The 15,450-nt window shown below is 43.4% G+C and overlaps 1 protein-coding gene across 2 annotated transcripts in view; it reads left to right on the top strand.

Annotated features, from left to right (window-relative positions):
- SEMA4G (semaphorin 4G) overlaps positions 1-15,450 on the top strand; it is a 662,424-nt gene that overhangs the window by 385,277 nt on the left and 261,697 nt on the right. For both annotated transcript variants that reach the window (XM_078643647.1, XM_078643648.1), the window contains exons 4-5: positions 5,285-5,347; positions 11,773-11,871. In XM_078643647.1, the coding sequence (XP_078499773.1) occupies positions 5,285-5,347; positions 11,773-11,871 (162 nt within the window). The remainder of the gene's footprint in view (positions 1-5,284; positions 5,348-11,772; positions 11,872-15,450) is intronic.

The following is a 15,450-nucleotide window of genomic DNA, read 5'->3' as shown; positions in this document are numbered from 1 at the left end:
TCAAGCAGCCAGTTGTGTCTGTTTAGTCAGTCAGCCCAGGGGTGGCATAATACATGCTGCAGCCCCTGGGAGACTTCTGGGTGCACCTCTGCCCTGGGTACAGGGACTTGGAGAGGGCCCAGTGCCAATTCAGTACCTGGGTACAATTTGGAATAGAGAGAACAGCTAGGCTGTGGGTCTGATTAGCAGGCCCACAGCCAGGGAAAGTCGTAAACCAGTGAAGCAAAAAGCAAAAATCTGGGTGATCATAGGATTGCAGACCCTACTCTCCTACACATACCGTTTTGTAAATTCCAAATAGCGATTCCTTAAAATTCGCTATTTGGAATTCGCAAAACGGAAGTATGATACATATGGCCCTTATTGGGTTAGTTCTGCAGACAGCAGGCCTCTCTACTGTTTCGCACCTGATAAACCATTGAAACAGTTGCACCAAAGATTCACCAAGGTCAGAAAAAAAGGGCCATAGTGGGGGTGCCATGGGCCCTAAAGTGAAAAGAAAGGAAAATGGGCCCAGTCACGTGGTATTACAGTAAAACCAGCAGCTGTAATTGTTGTACAGTGAGCCCCGGAAACGCCTGCGCCGGGCACCACTGCACCTGCTGCACTGTTAACAGCCTTGTCACAGATGGGTAAGCGCGTGATGACGATATCAGATAAAGAACTTGAAACTTTAAGAGCCTCTCGTGCCCTCCGTCTTTTGCATGACGAAGCTGAACCACTCGGTGAGGCGCGGGGGTGCGCTGCTGGCGTCACGCGCTTGTTATTCCGATCACAGGCTGCTGACAGCAGCAGTTGATCTCTGTTTGCGCTGCCGCGCGCAGAGCTCGTCCTCGGCCTCCTCCGGCTGAAACAATAAATATCTCTGATGAAATTCACGGAGGAAGAGGCTTGAGTCACCCTCGTGCTCGAGAAGCTCGTCGTATAAACCCGTCGGAGCAGTCAGTCAGTCAGCAGGAGTGAATGCGCAGGTGCCCGCTCGCGCATACCGATGAGTGACAGAGAGAGGGGACCACTGGCCAGCCCTCAGGCCAGAGAGGCGGGCGCCGCCTGCTAATTGCTTCCAGTTCAAACTCCAGGACCGAGGCCTCGCAGTTCATAACTGTCTAAAGAGACAGGGACGCAGAAAGGAAGGGGGGGGGGGGGGGGGGGGGGGGGGGGGAGGTAGGAGTAAATACAAATCTATACGGTGTCACGTAGCAAAGCAACAGCAATTACGTCGCGAGCATTTAACGGAAAAAAGCAAAGCCACAGCTACGTGGTGCCTCTGGATAATCCGTACATCGCGCTCGTTTAACTTACTGCAGTTAGAAACAGAGGCCAAACCAAAGGCCAGGCCTCAGTGGGTGTTGCCAAATGAGTTTCCAGGATTCTGCGTGCGTAACGTTTAACCTTTCATTGCTATGCAGTTTTTTCAATGCTTTTTTTCGTGCCCAATCCAGCTTGTTTTGTCGTGCAATGACATCTATATAGGGAGATGCTGGTACAAAGGGTCAGGGACGTGCTGGCGCCGACATCCTATCTCCTGCGGCAACAGAATACTCTGCCCTGCTCTCTCCATGTTCCATTGCAGAATAGTATGTTGTGGTGGTGCAGTTTTACAGGAGAAAACGGCTGTACCCTGGGGAACTGCATGATTGTTTTCAACAGCTTTCTGTAAGAATTTGGCAAGTTCTGATTATACCTTGAAAAATTGAAATATTTTGAAACACTTAGGATCTATAATCAATCTTATGTTAGGTAGATCTATGCCATGTGCAATACATTTTCCTTATCTCCTCTCTCTTGCACATTATTCCTTTCTCCGAGTCTCTTTTCCTCCCCACCACATAACACTATCCAATACAACTACACACAGCACAGCTAAACTAAAGCCTGCTAAGCTGGACATGAAGAACCCATTCACTCTTCTAAAGCAAAGAAATGGATCATATGGAAATGTGATGCAGGTGTATCGTTGGTTGTCTAGTGAGGTTGATTTGATTCATCCACAGTGAAGGAGAAATTTATTTTAAATTCACAACCACATGTCAAACATATCCTTTTCTGAATTCAAAAAAGACTCTTCTAAGTCCATTTATTTCATGTTTTCTTACATTGGACAGATTTTTAAATGGCTCACTCATTGCTTCTTGGCTGTTTAAGTTTGCTTTTTAGCACTGTGAAAGGTGCCCAGGGTAGATGTTTTTCCAGTTGCTTTGAGCGTAAAGTTTGGTAAACTTTTTAACTGGCATCAAGCATCCAGGCGCTGCTTGGTTTGAGGTGGGAATCTGGTTGCAGTACCTTCAAGTAGGTGCAGTCATTGTTGGTGTTGGATGAGCTCAGGCAGTAACATTGTATTGTTCAGACAGACAAGACACCCACTTTTTGTGCTGTGTGTCTCATCCCGCTGTGGTTTGTTTGATTCATAAATACTTGTGTGACAAGGACGGTCCTACGACGCTTTCTAAAGCATTCATGGTTTGGTTGGGTTCCTAGTGATTTGTCAAGCGCTTTACTCCTGGAGTTCTCGGTTATCATTTTGAACATGGCCTGTCAAGTGGTAGGCCGAGGTTAGATGTAAAGTCTCTATTGGTGTTGCAGACCATTTTTGAAGATTTTCTGGATCTTGGCCACAATTAACCTCATGAGTGATGCAGTGTCTTATATTTTAACCTATGTTCCTCCTACCACGGTTGGTAGTATTTCGATGAATATTATGCAATTTTGTATTTTGAAGGGTGGGGCACACTCTGCAGGCTCATTTCATTGATATCGAATAGTCATATTTGTTTTTTCTGGAGCACCATATGCGCAATACATATACTCTGACAAGCATAACATGATCCAATTGTTCAGTTTGTAAACAATTTAGTTGACAATAGTCAACCTTTGTGAAGTGCAATCAAGTCTATGTGCTGGTGTTTGACGAACAAGCAACGGCTGGCAGGGGCACTTTCACCCCACTTGTGGGACAACCTGCAGCCATGAAGCTTGACTAGGATGCACAGTGTCATTAACATTCTCCTTCCACATTCGAAGAGTGATTCATTCATGTTGCTGCACAAGTTGATGGAAGTCTGACAAACTGATGCTTTGTGTGCAGATTTCATGCTGATTGATTTTTGGCTGAAAATGCAGGCAGAAATCTCAGGGGCATGAATGCAGGTGTCAATATATAGTAAAAGGAGGTACAGCAGGAGCAGAGCGGAAAGGAGCAAGTCTCACAACTTGCTGAGGCTACTTGTTACATTGTCTCTTTGCCTTTCTTTACCCCTGGACATTCATGTGACTAGTGTCAGAAGCTGGCCTGATATATGATGTACACTTATGTAAGTGGACACCCTGCACCAGTCCAGGCAACCCTTATGATGATTTAAGAGGTTTTAGACAACCTTAGAAAGCTCTCTAAGTGGTAGCTGTGGAGAACAGCCTTCAGGCTTAGTCCGGAGGGAGTGTAAAGCAGCTTGTTTTATCAGAATGCAATTTTATAGTATAGATTAAGTGAAAAATAACCACAGAAGGTATTTATAAAAATATGTATTTATTATATAGGGGTACCTATGCCCTGGGTACCGTAGTACCATATACTAGGAACTTAAAGGGATACCCCAGTATCCAATCTGGGATGCACCTAAGTACTGAACACAATAATGTAGGGAGAAAGCAGATAGACTGGGGTCCTGATTAGCAGGATCCCAGTCAGACTAGTCAGTAACAGCTTATCACCAGGCAAAAAGTGTGGGTAACCATAGAAACAGATCCTACTTTCCTACAGCTAGTTACTGCATTTTTTTAGGCAGGTGTGCCAGTCACCGAGAAGATGGTGCACTTTTGTGCCAAAATGTGCTGTTAGAACTGTGGGTGAGATTCCCCAGGCAATTCCAGAGAAGCAGCCAGGTTCAGTGAGACGGCGTTGGGGATGGGCTCACCTGGACGCTTACATTAAAGAGACAAAGATGTCAAGCTGCTCCATATCTGGCAAGGGTAGCTCAATCACGCCTGTTTGATTTCAGTGCAAGAATGGAAAGGAGTATCCATGGTCACCGTGTTGGAACTGTATCATGACGTAGGTACATTAACATGATTGTGCATGCATTGCCTCCCAGCGATTTAATTAAACAAGCATTTATAGTGCAATAGGTCTCGCCTTTGCGAGAGTTTAAGCTATTGGCATTGTAAATGACAATGCCTTTTATTTATCTGTTTTGATAATTAACACATAAATAAAAGGCATTGTCATTTACAAAGCCAATTGCTCAAACTCTTGTAAATGCGAGACATATTTAATTTCAAATAAGCGGCCGCCATTGTCCCGGGCTGCTTGGAAAGTGAAAACGTGCATGATACACTGAATGGTGCAGGAAAGCATGTCGTGCCTGCAGTAGGAGAAACTCATAAAAGAAAATAGTGCTTACAGACTAAATAAGATGTACTGTGTAACAACAGAAGTAAAAGGGCCCGTCCTCATAGGAGTTTACAAATGAAGACAAGGCGATACTAAGCAAGGACTAACAAGCATATGAACGAATCAGAAGCCTACATTTATGAAGGAGATAGACATAAGCCAATTACAAATATGGGTGGAGAGTGGACGGGGCTTCAAGTCTATACTCGAATACAGCATGCCTTGCAGAGCGCGCATGCGCTGCCCAGGCTGACCTAAAAACTACATAACTACAATATTTAGATTAAGATGATGTCTGTTTTTTGGGGTTCAGGTTTAGATAGCAGTGAGACAACCAGGCTCTGGTTTGCCTTCAACACCCAGCATTACAACAGCGGTTTTAAATTAATTACCACTGGTGCTAATGCATTACCACTGCAGATAGGTGCTAAATCATACCACCAGCTGTAACACAATTGCAATGCCCTTAGGATATCACCCGTAGGGATGCTCTTCTAGGCCATGTAGTACTTTACTGAGAGCTGAATTTCTTCCATATTGGAATCCCATGTTTCTGGTAATGCGTTTTGTTGTTTACTTTCTAATGGATATGTGTGAAGGTGAATGTAGGTGTGCAGCACACTAGGACACTGAGACGGTTGTTTATGATGCAGGTCCACATGTAGTTGCCACAGTAATCCCTACAGATTGTTGAACTAAGTTTCTAGTCTTTCATTACCTTTGGGAGGGATTAATCTCGAACTTTGCCGTAAACAAATGATCAAGAAAAGTGCAGTTTGTAGTTTATGCCTAGAACAATAACTCAATCGCATGGGATTTGGTGCTGTTCTAAGATGCAGGCCCGAGGCACTGAGATGTCGAAAAACCAGGGTAACTCGTGTTTTCTTTTCCCTCCAGATACACTGGGAGGCCTCCGCCGACAGGCTGATCGATTGCTACCGAAAAGGCAAAAACAATAAGGTAAGGCCCAGGAAAAAGCATGTTTCACTGTAGAAATTCCTTATAAGTCATGAGTTTCAGTAGTCAGTGAACATCAAAACTAAATTATGTACACACAGGGTTTAGCTTGTTCCATATTGTAAAAGGTCCATTAGATTAAATAGCATTAAGGAGTTATAATAAGCGTGTTTAGGATATCTAAAGCCTGGAGTAAAATGTCTGTTCAATAGTTTCTCTACAGATCATGCCTTTCCTTTTAGTGTGAGGTGGGGTCTCAGTCTAGCACCAACTCTCGCCCGTAGAGGCAGTGTTGCATACACTGGTGAGATTAGCCACCTACCCTCACTCTTGTGTTCACATCACTCCAGTGTTGACCTCTTTGCACTAGCCAACAATCAATGCACGTATCAAAATGTCTACCCTATGAATCAAGCAGTCCAAGTTGAAAAGCGGATGTTTCTTGTAAAAAGGGTCTCTTCCCGGGCTTCAGGAGCTGGCAGGAGTTAAAGTGAATCTATGTGCCATAATCAGGAACTGTGCCGTCATTGGTTGTACGAATAAACTGTGGAAATCTCTCCTAGCTCCTTAGGCAACAGATGGAATGAATGTTCTTCAGATACGCTTTTTTACAAACAAATCTTAGGTGGGCTTTATTATAGTTGGAGCTCCCTTGGGTTCAACTATGTCTTCTTGTAAACTGTTCTGCTAGAAGCACATCTAGTGTTTTTTTTTTTTACTGTATCATCTGTTAACATTTGTTAAACTCTCAGATAGACTGCCAGCCTTGTTTTTAGTTGTACATTTCCCTCTGTAAGGAATAATACAAACAATGCACTTCTGCGACTTTCTGACTGTGGATGTGTCATCTAGCATGTTGAACCCCTCAGCGCAGTCCAATAATACCACGAGGCAGGTTGTTTTGTGTTCATTGTAGACGTTCAACACTATACCAAGCTCATGGCCTGTACCTTGAATGTTGCCTGACATAAGAAGATCCCATACGCAAACATTATTTTCCAAGCGAAGCTCTTACTGAATAGTGCCAGCCTTCTCCAAGATGTTTAACCACAAATGAAATAGTTGAAAGTCGTCTATCCTTGAGGAAATTTGTGGATGAAGGAAATATACAGGAAATAATGGTCAGAGTGCCTAAGAAGATGGAGTTGGCATGATAAGAAGTAGGATTAATTTGTGTAACAAAGAATTACATTAACTCAGATGACTAAAGCTAAAAGTTTCAAATTAGGGCCATTAGCACAGAATATTATCAGTAAGTCTTAGGCCCTGATTACAAGTGGGTGGGTAAATTCCAACCCGTGCGTAAACACCTGTTTACGCACAGGTCAGAATTACGAGTTTGGCTGTATTTAACCGTATCCTGTAATCATCGGATGTGTTAAATAAATCATCTGTCATTACATTTCGGCAGGTTAAACCTGCTGAAATTAAACAGGGGAAATTGTACAGTATTTACCATACTATGCGGATCTTGGTGCGTTAAACACCAAAATAAGCATACTGTTCCCCCCAAACTCATGATAGGTGTTATTTATCGCACATGATAAATAACGTACCCCGTGCTGGCGTTATTTTTCATGTGCGATATATAACACTTAAACTTGTAATCAGGGCCTCATATTCTGATCCAGATCTATGTATTTCAGAGGAATATGAAGGAGATTTTTTTTTAGAAATTGTCAATCAAATTTGAACAATTTTGTATGATTATGACCTAGATTTTTAGACACTCCTCATATGAACTTGGTGGGTCTTTTACTATAGTGGAAGGTCGTTGAATATGTTGGCAATCTTATGTGACATAAATGTATTTCATATATTCAAGCTTTTAAAAAAAAAAGATTAAGGATAAACTGTGCCCAATTCAAACTTTGCCTTACTTTTTGAGTACCTACTAGGAAACATTTCAGAATTATTAATTTAGTGTGCCAGGTTTTAATGCATTTTTGTTCTGTAGGGATTTTATCCTGTAAGGAATTATTTAAAACATCCGCAGTTTGGAGTATTAAACCACTGAAATATTGCCTGATCAATGCAATTATTGGATTCTGGTGAATTTTAAGAGGATTTTTCAGGTGAACTTCCAGTCTATGGCACGGCATTCGACATACATAGCCTCAGAGATCAAGGGGGTAAACATGAACGTTTCAAAGTGGAGCAGTAGACTTTGAATAAACAGATCATGTTGGTGATCTGCCTCTAGATTAAGGTGGCCAGTTATAAAACATGACAGGAGATACTAAATTTGAGAAGCTCTTTAACTTATTTCCGAGGGCCAAGTCATTGGCATAGGGAGAATGTGTGGAATATTTCTTTGGCTATAGCAACTGAAGCCACGTATTCACTTGAAATGCATTCACAAAGTCTACTGTATTTTTTAATTTATATTGCACTCTGCTCTGAAGAATTAAAAGTCAATTTGACATGGCTGGGACCCAAATCTTGTTACCTCACAGAAACTCCAACAGCAAGTACTCTACGTAATGTATTTTAGAGCCTACATAAGACAGGATAGCCTAGGATAACTGAAACTATCACTCTCAACTCTCCTCTCCAGCAAGGCCATGTCCTCTGAATAATAATCAACGAATGGGAGGGAAGATAAAAACCTACTCACAAAAGCCTTGCCCTCGCAAACTGCAGCCCACTTCCCTCAAAAACATGAGGTAATGCCTGCTCACAAAAAAAGAAAGATGAACAAGCTTCCATCTCCTTCCAGGTAGCATTTATTTGATATTTATTGTCATTTGTAAAGCGCTGACTTTCGCTCCAGAGGGAGCATCTTGGCGCTGAGCACACAGAAGGTCGTCTAAGGGGGGCATGGATCAAATAGCTGCGAGGACTGAAGAGTCGGACTGAGCATAAATCCAGGTTTTCAAGGATTTCCTAAATAGGCTTTCGGAGGGGGCGTGCCTAAGGCTGGGGGGGAGGCGGTTCCATGCCTTGGCCGCCAGAAAAGAAAAGGTCTTTCCACCCTTGGATTTTAATTTTATACGGGGTTCAGAGATGAAGTTGGCGCCCGATGACCTCAAACAGCGAGTTGGATTGTAGCGCTGGAAGCGCTTGATCAGGTAGGATGGACCCGTGCACCTGTTAGCTTTAAATACAGTGACTAGGAGCTTGAAAAGGATTCTCTTGTGGAGGGGCAGCCAGTGGAGGGCGTTGAGGGCTGCAGAGGCCGAGGACCTGCGGGGGAGTTTCAGAACAAGCCTGGCTGCTGCATGTTGGACAGTTTGTAGTTTTTTCAGAGAGGACTTCTTGATACCTGCCAGGAGGCCGTTACAATAATCCAGCCGGGAGAGGATAAGCGCCACCGCGACTGATTTCCTGGCACTGATAGGCAAAAAATTAAAAAATTTCTTTAATTGCCTGATCAAACTGAAACAGCGCCCTGCGGTAGTGCGCACATGTTCATCGAAGCTGAGGGAAGCATCGAATTGGACACCCAAGTTGCGGGCAGAGGCAACCGCGCTCGGTGGTGCTTCGGAATTATGAGGCCACCAGTCTTTGGGGGAAAAGATTGTGCCTTTACCGAGGGGAATTATTTCTGTTTTGGCGCTGTTGCATTTTAAATGGTGCAGGTTGAGCCAAGAAAAGACTTCTGACAGACAGTTTTGGAATTTGATTTAATCCTATTGATTGGGATGGTGCACGGGGTTAAAAGCATACAGACAGCCATCTATCTCAGCACGGATCCTTGCCACCTCTGAAGCCAGACACAGAAACTCACGGGAAAGCCCAAACACACTCAAGTGGAACACCTGCCTTGCGTAGCCAGAGGTATGTCATGGTTCAGGATATCACCCATTCACACACTCAGCTATAAAGACTTTAAAAGAACAATCATTGGCATAGCCCTACAGGTATTGCCTATACAATATCTATTGGTTTTATTATTTTTGTGCAATGTTGTAATGCAGTGTGGTTGAAAGTAAAAAATCTTACTAAAGTTAATCTCTGCAATCCAGAAATATATGTGCAAATTTGGCTCGTCTTATCATTGCAACCCAGATATATTTTTGTTATAGTTCACATGTGCACTTTATGTCCACCAGAAATAGTGGTGCAGTGTTGCAATGGTGCAATCAATGTATTGAAGAAATGACATTGTGAAATTGCACCAGCACTAATACAGCTTGAGCAATCAAAATAAATCAGTGCACAATCACATGGCAGTGCTCACGGCATAGACCTTCCCTCCTGATGCAGCTCTCAGTAGGAGCGCCCTTCCCATACTGCAGTATTTTTTTTCCCGGTAGGAATTACCCACATGTAATGAGCTTGAGATGTCTGCTTCATGGTGGTCATCTGTAGTGGGAGAGGGTGGTGTAGCGCAGTCCCTTTCACTGCAACGCCCTTTACTACCAGCAACAAGGGTGGCCAGGGGTCAGGGATGACCCACATGCTGCTATCAGAGCCCAGTGAATAGACGTCCATGCTCCTTTGTACTGGGAGTGAATGGATACCTTTCCTCTCCCTCCCTTTCACAGGGTTAAGCAAACCCAGTCAACTTATGGACTCAAACTGGGATGACTGGATGAAAAAAAAACAGGACTGGACCCCGCAAGAACTCTGGGAAACCATCGTCCGGTTCTTAATGGCGAACGTCATTACAAGTGCTTCCCAGAACGAATTAAGGAGTTATGTAACAACTGGGGAAAAAAGACTAAAATCAGGTCTCCAGTTCTTGCAAGTGAATTAAAAGGCGAGCAGCTCTGTTGTGCACGCAGGGCTGTTTCTGAAGCCCTTCTGTTCTGGTTACACTGCTTTAAGAGCAAGCATTCCTGCCCCTGTGTGTGCAACTGTGCATGAAATGACAACTGTGATGTCAGATAAAACACACACTCACAAAAATCATGCCAACGTTTCAGTTTCACACCGAAGTTTATGGTAGAAAAGCATTTTGTTTCTACACGATCTTGTATAGTTATGTCTTTCACAATGAAATGCAGAACACAGGGATGTCCAGCTCAGTGCGTCAACTGGGATGCACTGAGGATCTGAGGGGGCGGGGGCTCGAAGGAGGGGATCACACATACAGTCATGGTTTCGGAGAAAAAAAACTGCATTATCTACACACAGTTCTGTTCTGTCTCCGCTGTAGGTTTGGTGGATGGTCGTATAGACAAATAAAAAATATATTGTACATCTTTTGTCTTAAAATAAATGTGTACATTATTGTGTAATAATAAAAGGCGCGCACTCTCTGCGAACACTTAGCATAGTGTTGTCTCTGCCCCAAATGATAAACATTAGACAGGAAAGTTAGATGAGATATCCTTATAGAAGAGAATTCACCTGGATTCAGAAACAGACCCATCTTCAATGAAGGCCCGAATTTCAAGGACACAGACAAGCAGGGATCTAGAATGGGAGGTCGCACTTTAATACAATCTGGTTAGGAATTGGCTTACAATATGTGTTACATTTAAGGGGCCAGCAGGGTTGTTTGTGTCCTTAACATGGACTTTCCTTGCTTAAAAAAGTGATGTGATGAGGGTGAATGAGTGAGGGATCCTTTATAGGAGGTGACATTCTTCAAGTGAAATTTTGCTGCTAGAGCTGCTTTGAACCTACATTGACAAGAAAGCGAGATAAACCTCTCAACAGACAAGATGTGTCTTGAGGGCTCCAAAAAAAATCATAATTCCTAACATGTAGGATTTCGATGGGCAGCTTATTTCACAACAGACAGACCAACACCGAGTAAGACATCATTCAGCAGTGAATCCCACTTCCTGCCTAACACAGATGATACAAGCTGCGAGCAAGAATGGAGGAGGGATATTTATGGGTCGCATCTTTGAAATTAGACCTGGATGCTCCTAGGACCATGTCCCTAAAAAGGCCAGTGGAAAAAGCAGAGGGCCTTCAACAGGACCCACTAGGTTACAGGAAGTCAGAGAAGCCCCCTACTTGCTTAAGGTATTTAACTGCATTTCAACATATTGTTCACCAGTAGAACAACCATGTATTGGACGCATTGCAGTTTCTGGATAGTGCCTCTAGGGAGGCCTAACATAATCAATTCTTGAGAAAGTCCCAGCACGAGAAGGAGGAAGCAATAGTGTGTGGATTGAACTAACTCGTAAATGTCCCTAGATAATGTGCTGTGAATGTGCACTTAGTCTGGATCAGAAGGACGGTAACTACCTTCGGGGGATGTTGAAGACCTATCACAGCGCAGTCTATTGTAAACATGTTTGATCAGTGTGTGAGTAATTGTCAAAGAAATCAATCACCTAATTAGCAACATGATTTAGTCAAAGCTATTGATTGGGTTGACAGTTACTAGTTCTACTACATTATTGAAAACAGCAGCAGTAAATGTAAGTGGAGTACCGATAACAAACATGATTTGTGGTCATTACTGGGCGTGTTTTTGCTTTGCCCGACTATCATGCTCATGATGTGCCTTTTTCCGACAGACGGAGTGTTTCAACCATATAAGGCTCTTGCAGCGATTCAACGAAAGTCATCTTTATGCATGCGGGACATATGGCTTTTTGCCGCAGTGCACTTATATTGTAAGTATACTAAGCAGAAGGTGTTTTATTTATAGGATGAAATGCTGAGATCTGTGTTTGTCAAATGTTGAAACGCATGGTTGATTGATTTATATCCAAGGTGCCAGATGGTCGTTAGGAGTGACATGCAATATACTAATATGATAGCACATATATATTTAAACACACACCTGCTCCAGAGGTTTGAGGCCAGAGCCTCACAGGTACAGCAAATGTCCTCGCTCAAAAGGGTATCAATTTAAAGAAGTGATAGAACATGAGATTCAGTGACCAGCAGGCACAGAATGATCTGTGAGAACATTATGGAGGAAGAAGCATATAACATAAACTATAAGAGGACGATGGTACGTTCTTGATTAAATCACTATCAGTAATGGTGAAACCGCTGCACATTGTGCAGAGAATGGAATGCGTGAAGTGTGCAGATTTCATGGATGCACACCAACGAGGCATTCCGAAGGGCAGTGATGCGGTTAGGAAGGATGTGTTTTATAAGTGAATGGTAGACTGACAGGCTGACACAGAAAGATGGAAAGATATAAAAAGAGAATAGAACGGCAAACAGGCAGACAGACAGACAGACAGACAGACAGACAGACAGACAGACAGACAGATAGATAGATAGATAGATAGATAGATAGATAGATAGATAGATAGATAGATAGATAGATAGATAGATAGATAGATAGATAGATAGATAGATAGACAGACAGACAGACAACGTTAAGGTTTTCTAAAGAATTCAAGACGACTGACACATAAAAGGACTGAAAGAATATGATCCACATCACTCCTTAAAGGGCCTGCGGTAGATGCCCTTCCGGCCCTGCATCATTTTCAAAACGTTCTGCATCACCAACAAAGCCGCAAGAGCTGTGCACCAGCATCCCCTAACCACCAGGCACTGATGAGGCACAGCGAGTCAATACATGCACTGCCAGGCTCGAAAACAAGAAGTACAAACAGAGGAAAGAAAGTAACTCAGGGGTCTAACAAGATCTCTTTCATACACGGCGCGTGCAGCCTCATTCATGCGGTGCAGCACTTTAAACCCCACTCTTCAAGGAAGTGAGGACACTCTGGTCCCTGCAGCCAGGGGTCCTTTCTTCATCTAGCACCGCTATCGCCTTGGTGAAATGAACTCCTGTTCTCTGGGCCTTGGTAAGTGTTACTGAAATACTGATAACAACTTTCAGACTACGACATACCACCAATCAGCAATATATATGGGTGAAAGGCCTTCAAAGTATTAAGAATTAGGAGTCCCTACTTGAGTGCCACACTTTTCTTTTTCTAATGGAGGGAAGCTTTGACCGCCCCAAACAATTCGTACTTTCAGCCAGTGTGTCCTGTCAAGCGCCCCAGAGCCCCAAACTATCCCCGTGGGTGCCCTGGAAGGACGGTTTTGCTGACAACAGCCCTGGTAGTCTTCCCAGCTGGAGCCAAAGTGTGAACCGATCGTGCTGGAAGGTCGGGTTGGTCACGTGCGCCTCTGTAGGCCGCACGCCTCCTCAGGCCTCGAGCTCTACAAAGAATCATTAATAATGTTTTTTTTCTAACACCATTATGAATGAGCTCCTTGAAGAGAAAACACAACAAACGCATTCATGGAGAGTATGTGATTTTTTTTGGAAAGTTGGAACACTCCAAAGGCGTTCAAGGAAGCGACCATCTCTGTCAAAAGAATGGCGCTCATTTTGAGCAGTTTTGTGTCTGAATGTCGTCAAAAATAACGTTGCCTTTGTCTTCTCTAATTCGTCCTTGTGTGGTGCCACGTGAGCCTTGGTTTAGCTTTTTTCAGCTTTTGCTCCGTTTCTGATGTATTTACAAAACTTTGTGGGGCAGGGTGCTCATGTCTTGCTCAGAAGAGTACTCTCAGTATCTTTTCCCCGAGGATTATGTTGACATGTTTCGGGTGTGTTAAGGCTGTCGTTAGCTGGGTTTTTTCATGATAGCTAGAAAAGGCGTTCATCTGTTTTAAGATGCCTGACCTCGGAAGTGGCCAAACAATAGACATTTCAGCAACCTTGAAGCTGATGTTTCCCCATTTGCCGGGCAGATTTGTGAGAAAATGGGTTGCCGTGGCCTATTGAGTAAGGATGTCACACATCCACCAAACTCTAGTCCCCTAAATTGCCCAAGCAAGTTTGTCCATGCCTTATTAGCTTTGGAGTAGCTGCAGCCAGTCTTCCAAGCTGTCTCGGATGCCTTCAAATGGGCTAGGAATTGGCCGACAAACAGACTACTTTCGGCTGCTGTACTAAGCGGTGCATGCATTAAAATGAATCCACCCAGAATTCATTTTAGGAGCTGTCGGGAACTGTCCTTTGATTTGTGCCTGTTTTATAACCTGAGAAAGAATGGCTGCAAGTTATGAAATCTGGTTGGTTCAGGGGTGAGATTAAAGGGATGAGCAGGCCTAGTGATCCTCGCTGCCAATCCTCCTACACAGACTTAACGACCCATGTATTAGAACATGAAAACACCTGACCCCAGAACAAGCCAGTGCCTGTCAAGCATTATCAGTGTTGAAGAGGGAGGTTAAAAACGCAGACAAAAGTTTTATATACTTAACTAGCTGTTGAAAATCTGGAATCAGGTGACCTGCTCATGCACCGTGGACTCGACTGACATTCCCATGACTAAGTGTGGCTTACTCCCAACTAAGGTGTGACTTACTCATAACTTACAATAGATTTTGTCCTGAGATTTAGGAGTATGTCACTCTCCTGGAAAATCAGCTTTGTAGATCAGGACCGGTGGGATAAGGCCTCCAGTAAGCTTTTTGGCCTTTGAGAGCAATTCAGTTCCTTGCTGATTTTTGTGCAGGAGTGAAAACTCTTGAAAAACAACTGCGATGTGAGTACATGAGATGAAAATGATGGGGGGGAGGGGGAGTAGGGAATTAACTAACGTTTCTTCCTATTCATCATTTGGTCATAATACCAAGTCATTGGATTGTTCCAGTTCCCACTCATTGCAGACATAACTGATGTGTAGTATTTATGCCTTCTGAACACTTTTCAAGGTGAGCTATTTCTATTTTCTGTTACCAGTTATTTTACTATGCCAATGTGCATGTATACATCGACCCTGCAGTGGCAGTATATCTCACTGCACTGATGTGCCTTCTTTGCTGGCACTAGGTTCTCCTGATGTAGCCCACATTAAGCGACAGATCAATAGAGCATGTGTAAGTGCATAGCAAAAGTGTTTTCTCAAAGTAGGCCCTGTATGTAGATACTAAATTGTGATCATTGCACCACAGAAAACCAGGAAGTCCACAGACGACGTTAACGATTAATTAACTCTTGGGCACATTCACTTTTTTTGCTTGAGTAGCATGCTGCATATAGCGATGGCAGTAAACCTCTTTACTGTACTTTCAGCGGAGTTGTAAGTGTGAAAAGTGAGTGCCAGTTCACATGTGGACTTACGTCACACTTTACTTCTCTGCTGAATTACTGCAGTCACTACACCCACTGGCATAGCAACATGTGGGTTAACCTCCCTTATAAAACAGACGCATGCTCAGGTGGGCAAAAGGGCCACATAAAGCCTTACACGCTACTTCCGGAA

This window comes from Lissotriton helveticus, chromosome 5_1, assembly GCF_964261635.1.
Source record: "Lissotriton helveticus chromosome 5_1, aLisHel1.1, whole genome shotgun sequence".
Taxonomy (NCBI): Eukaryota; Metazoa; Chordata; class Amphibia; order Caudata; family Salamandridae; genus Lissotriton; species Lissotriton helveticus.
Note: the sequence above shows the minus strand (reverse complement) of the source record. Positions and strands in the feature narration are given on the sequence as shown.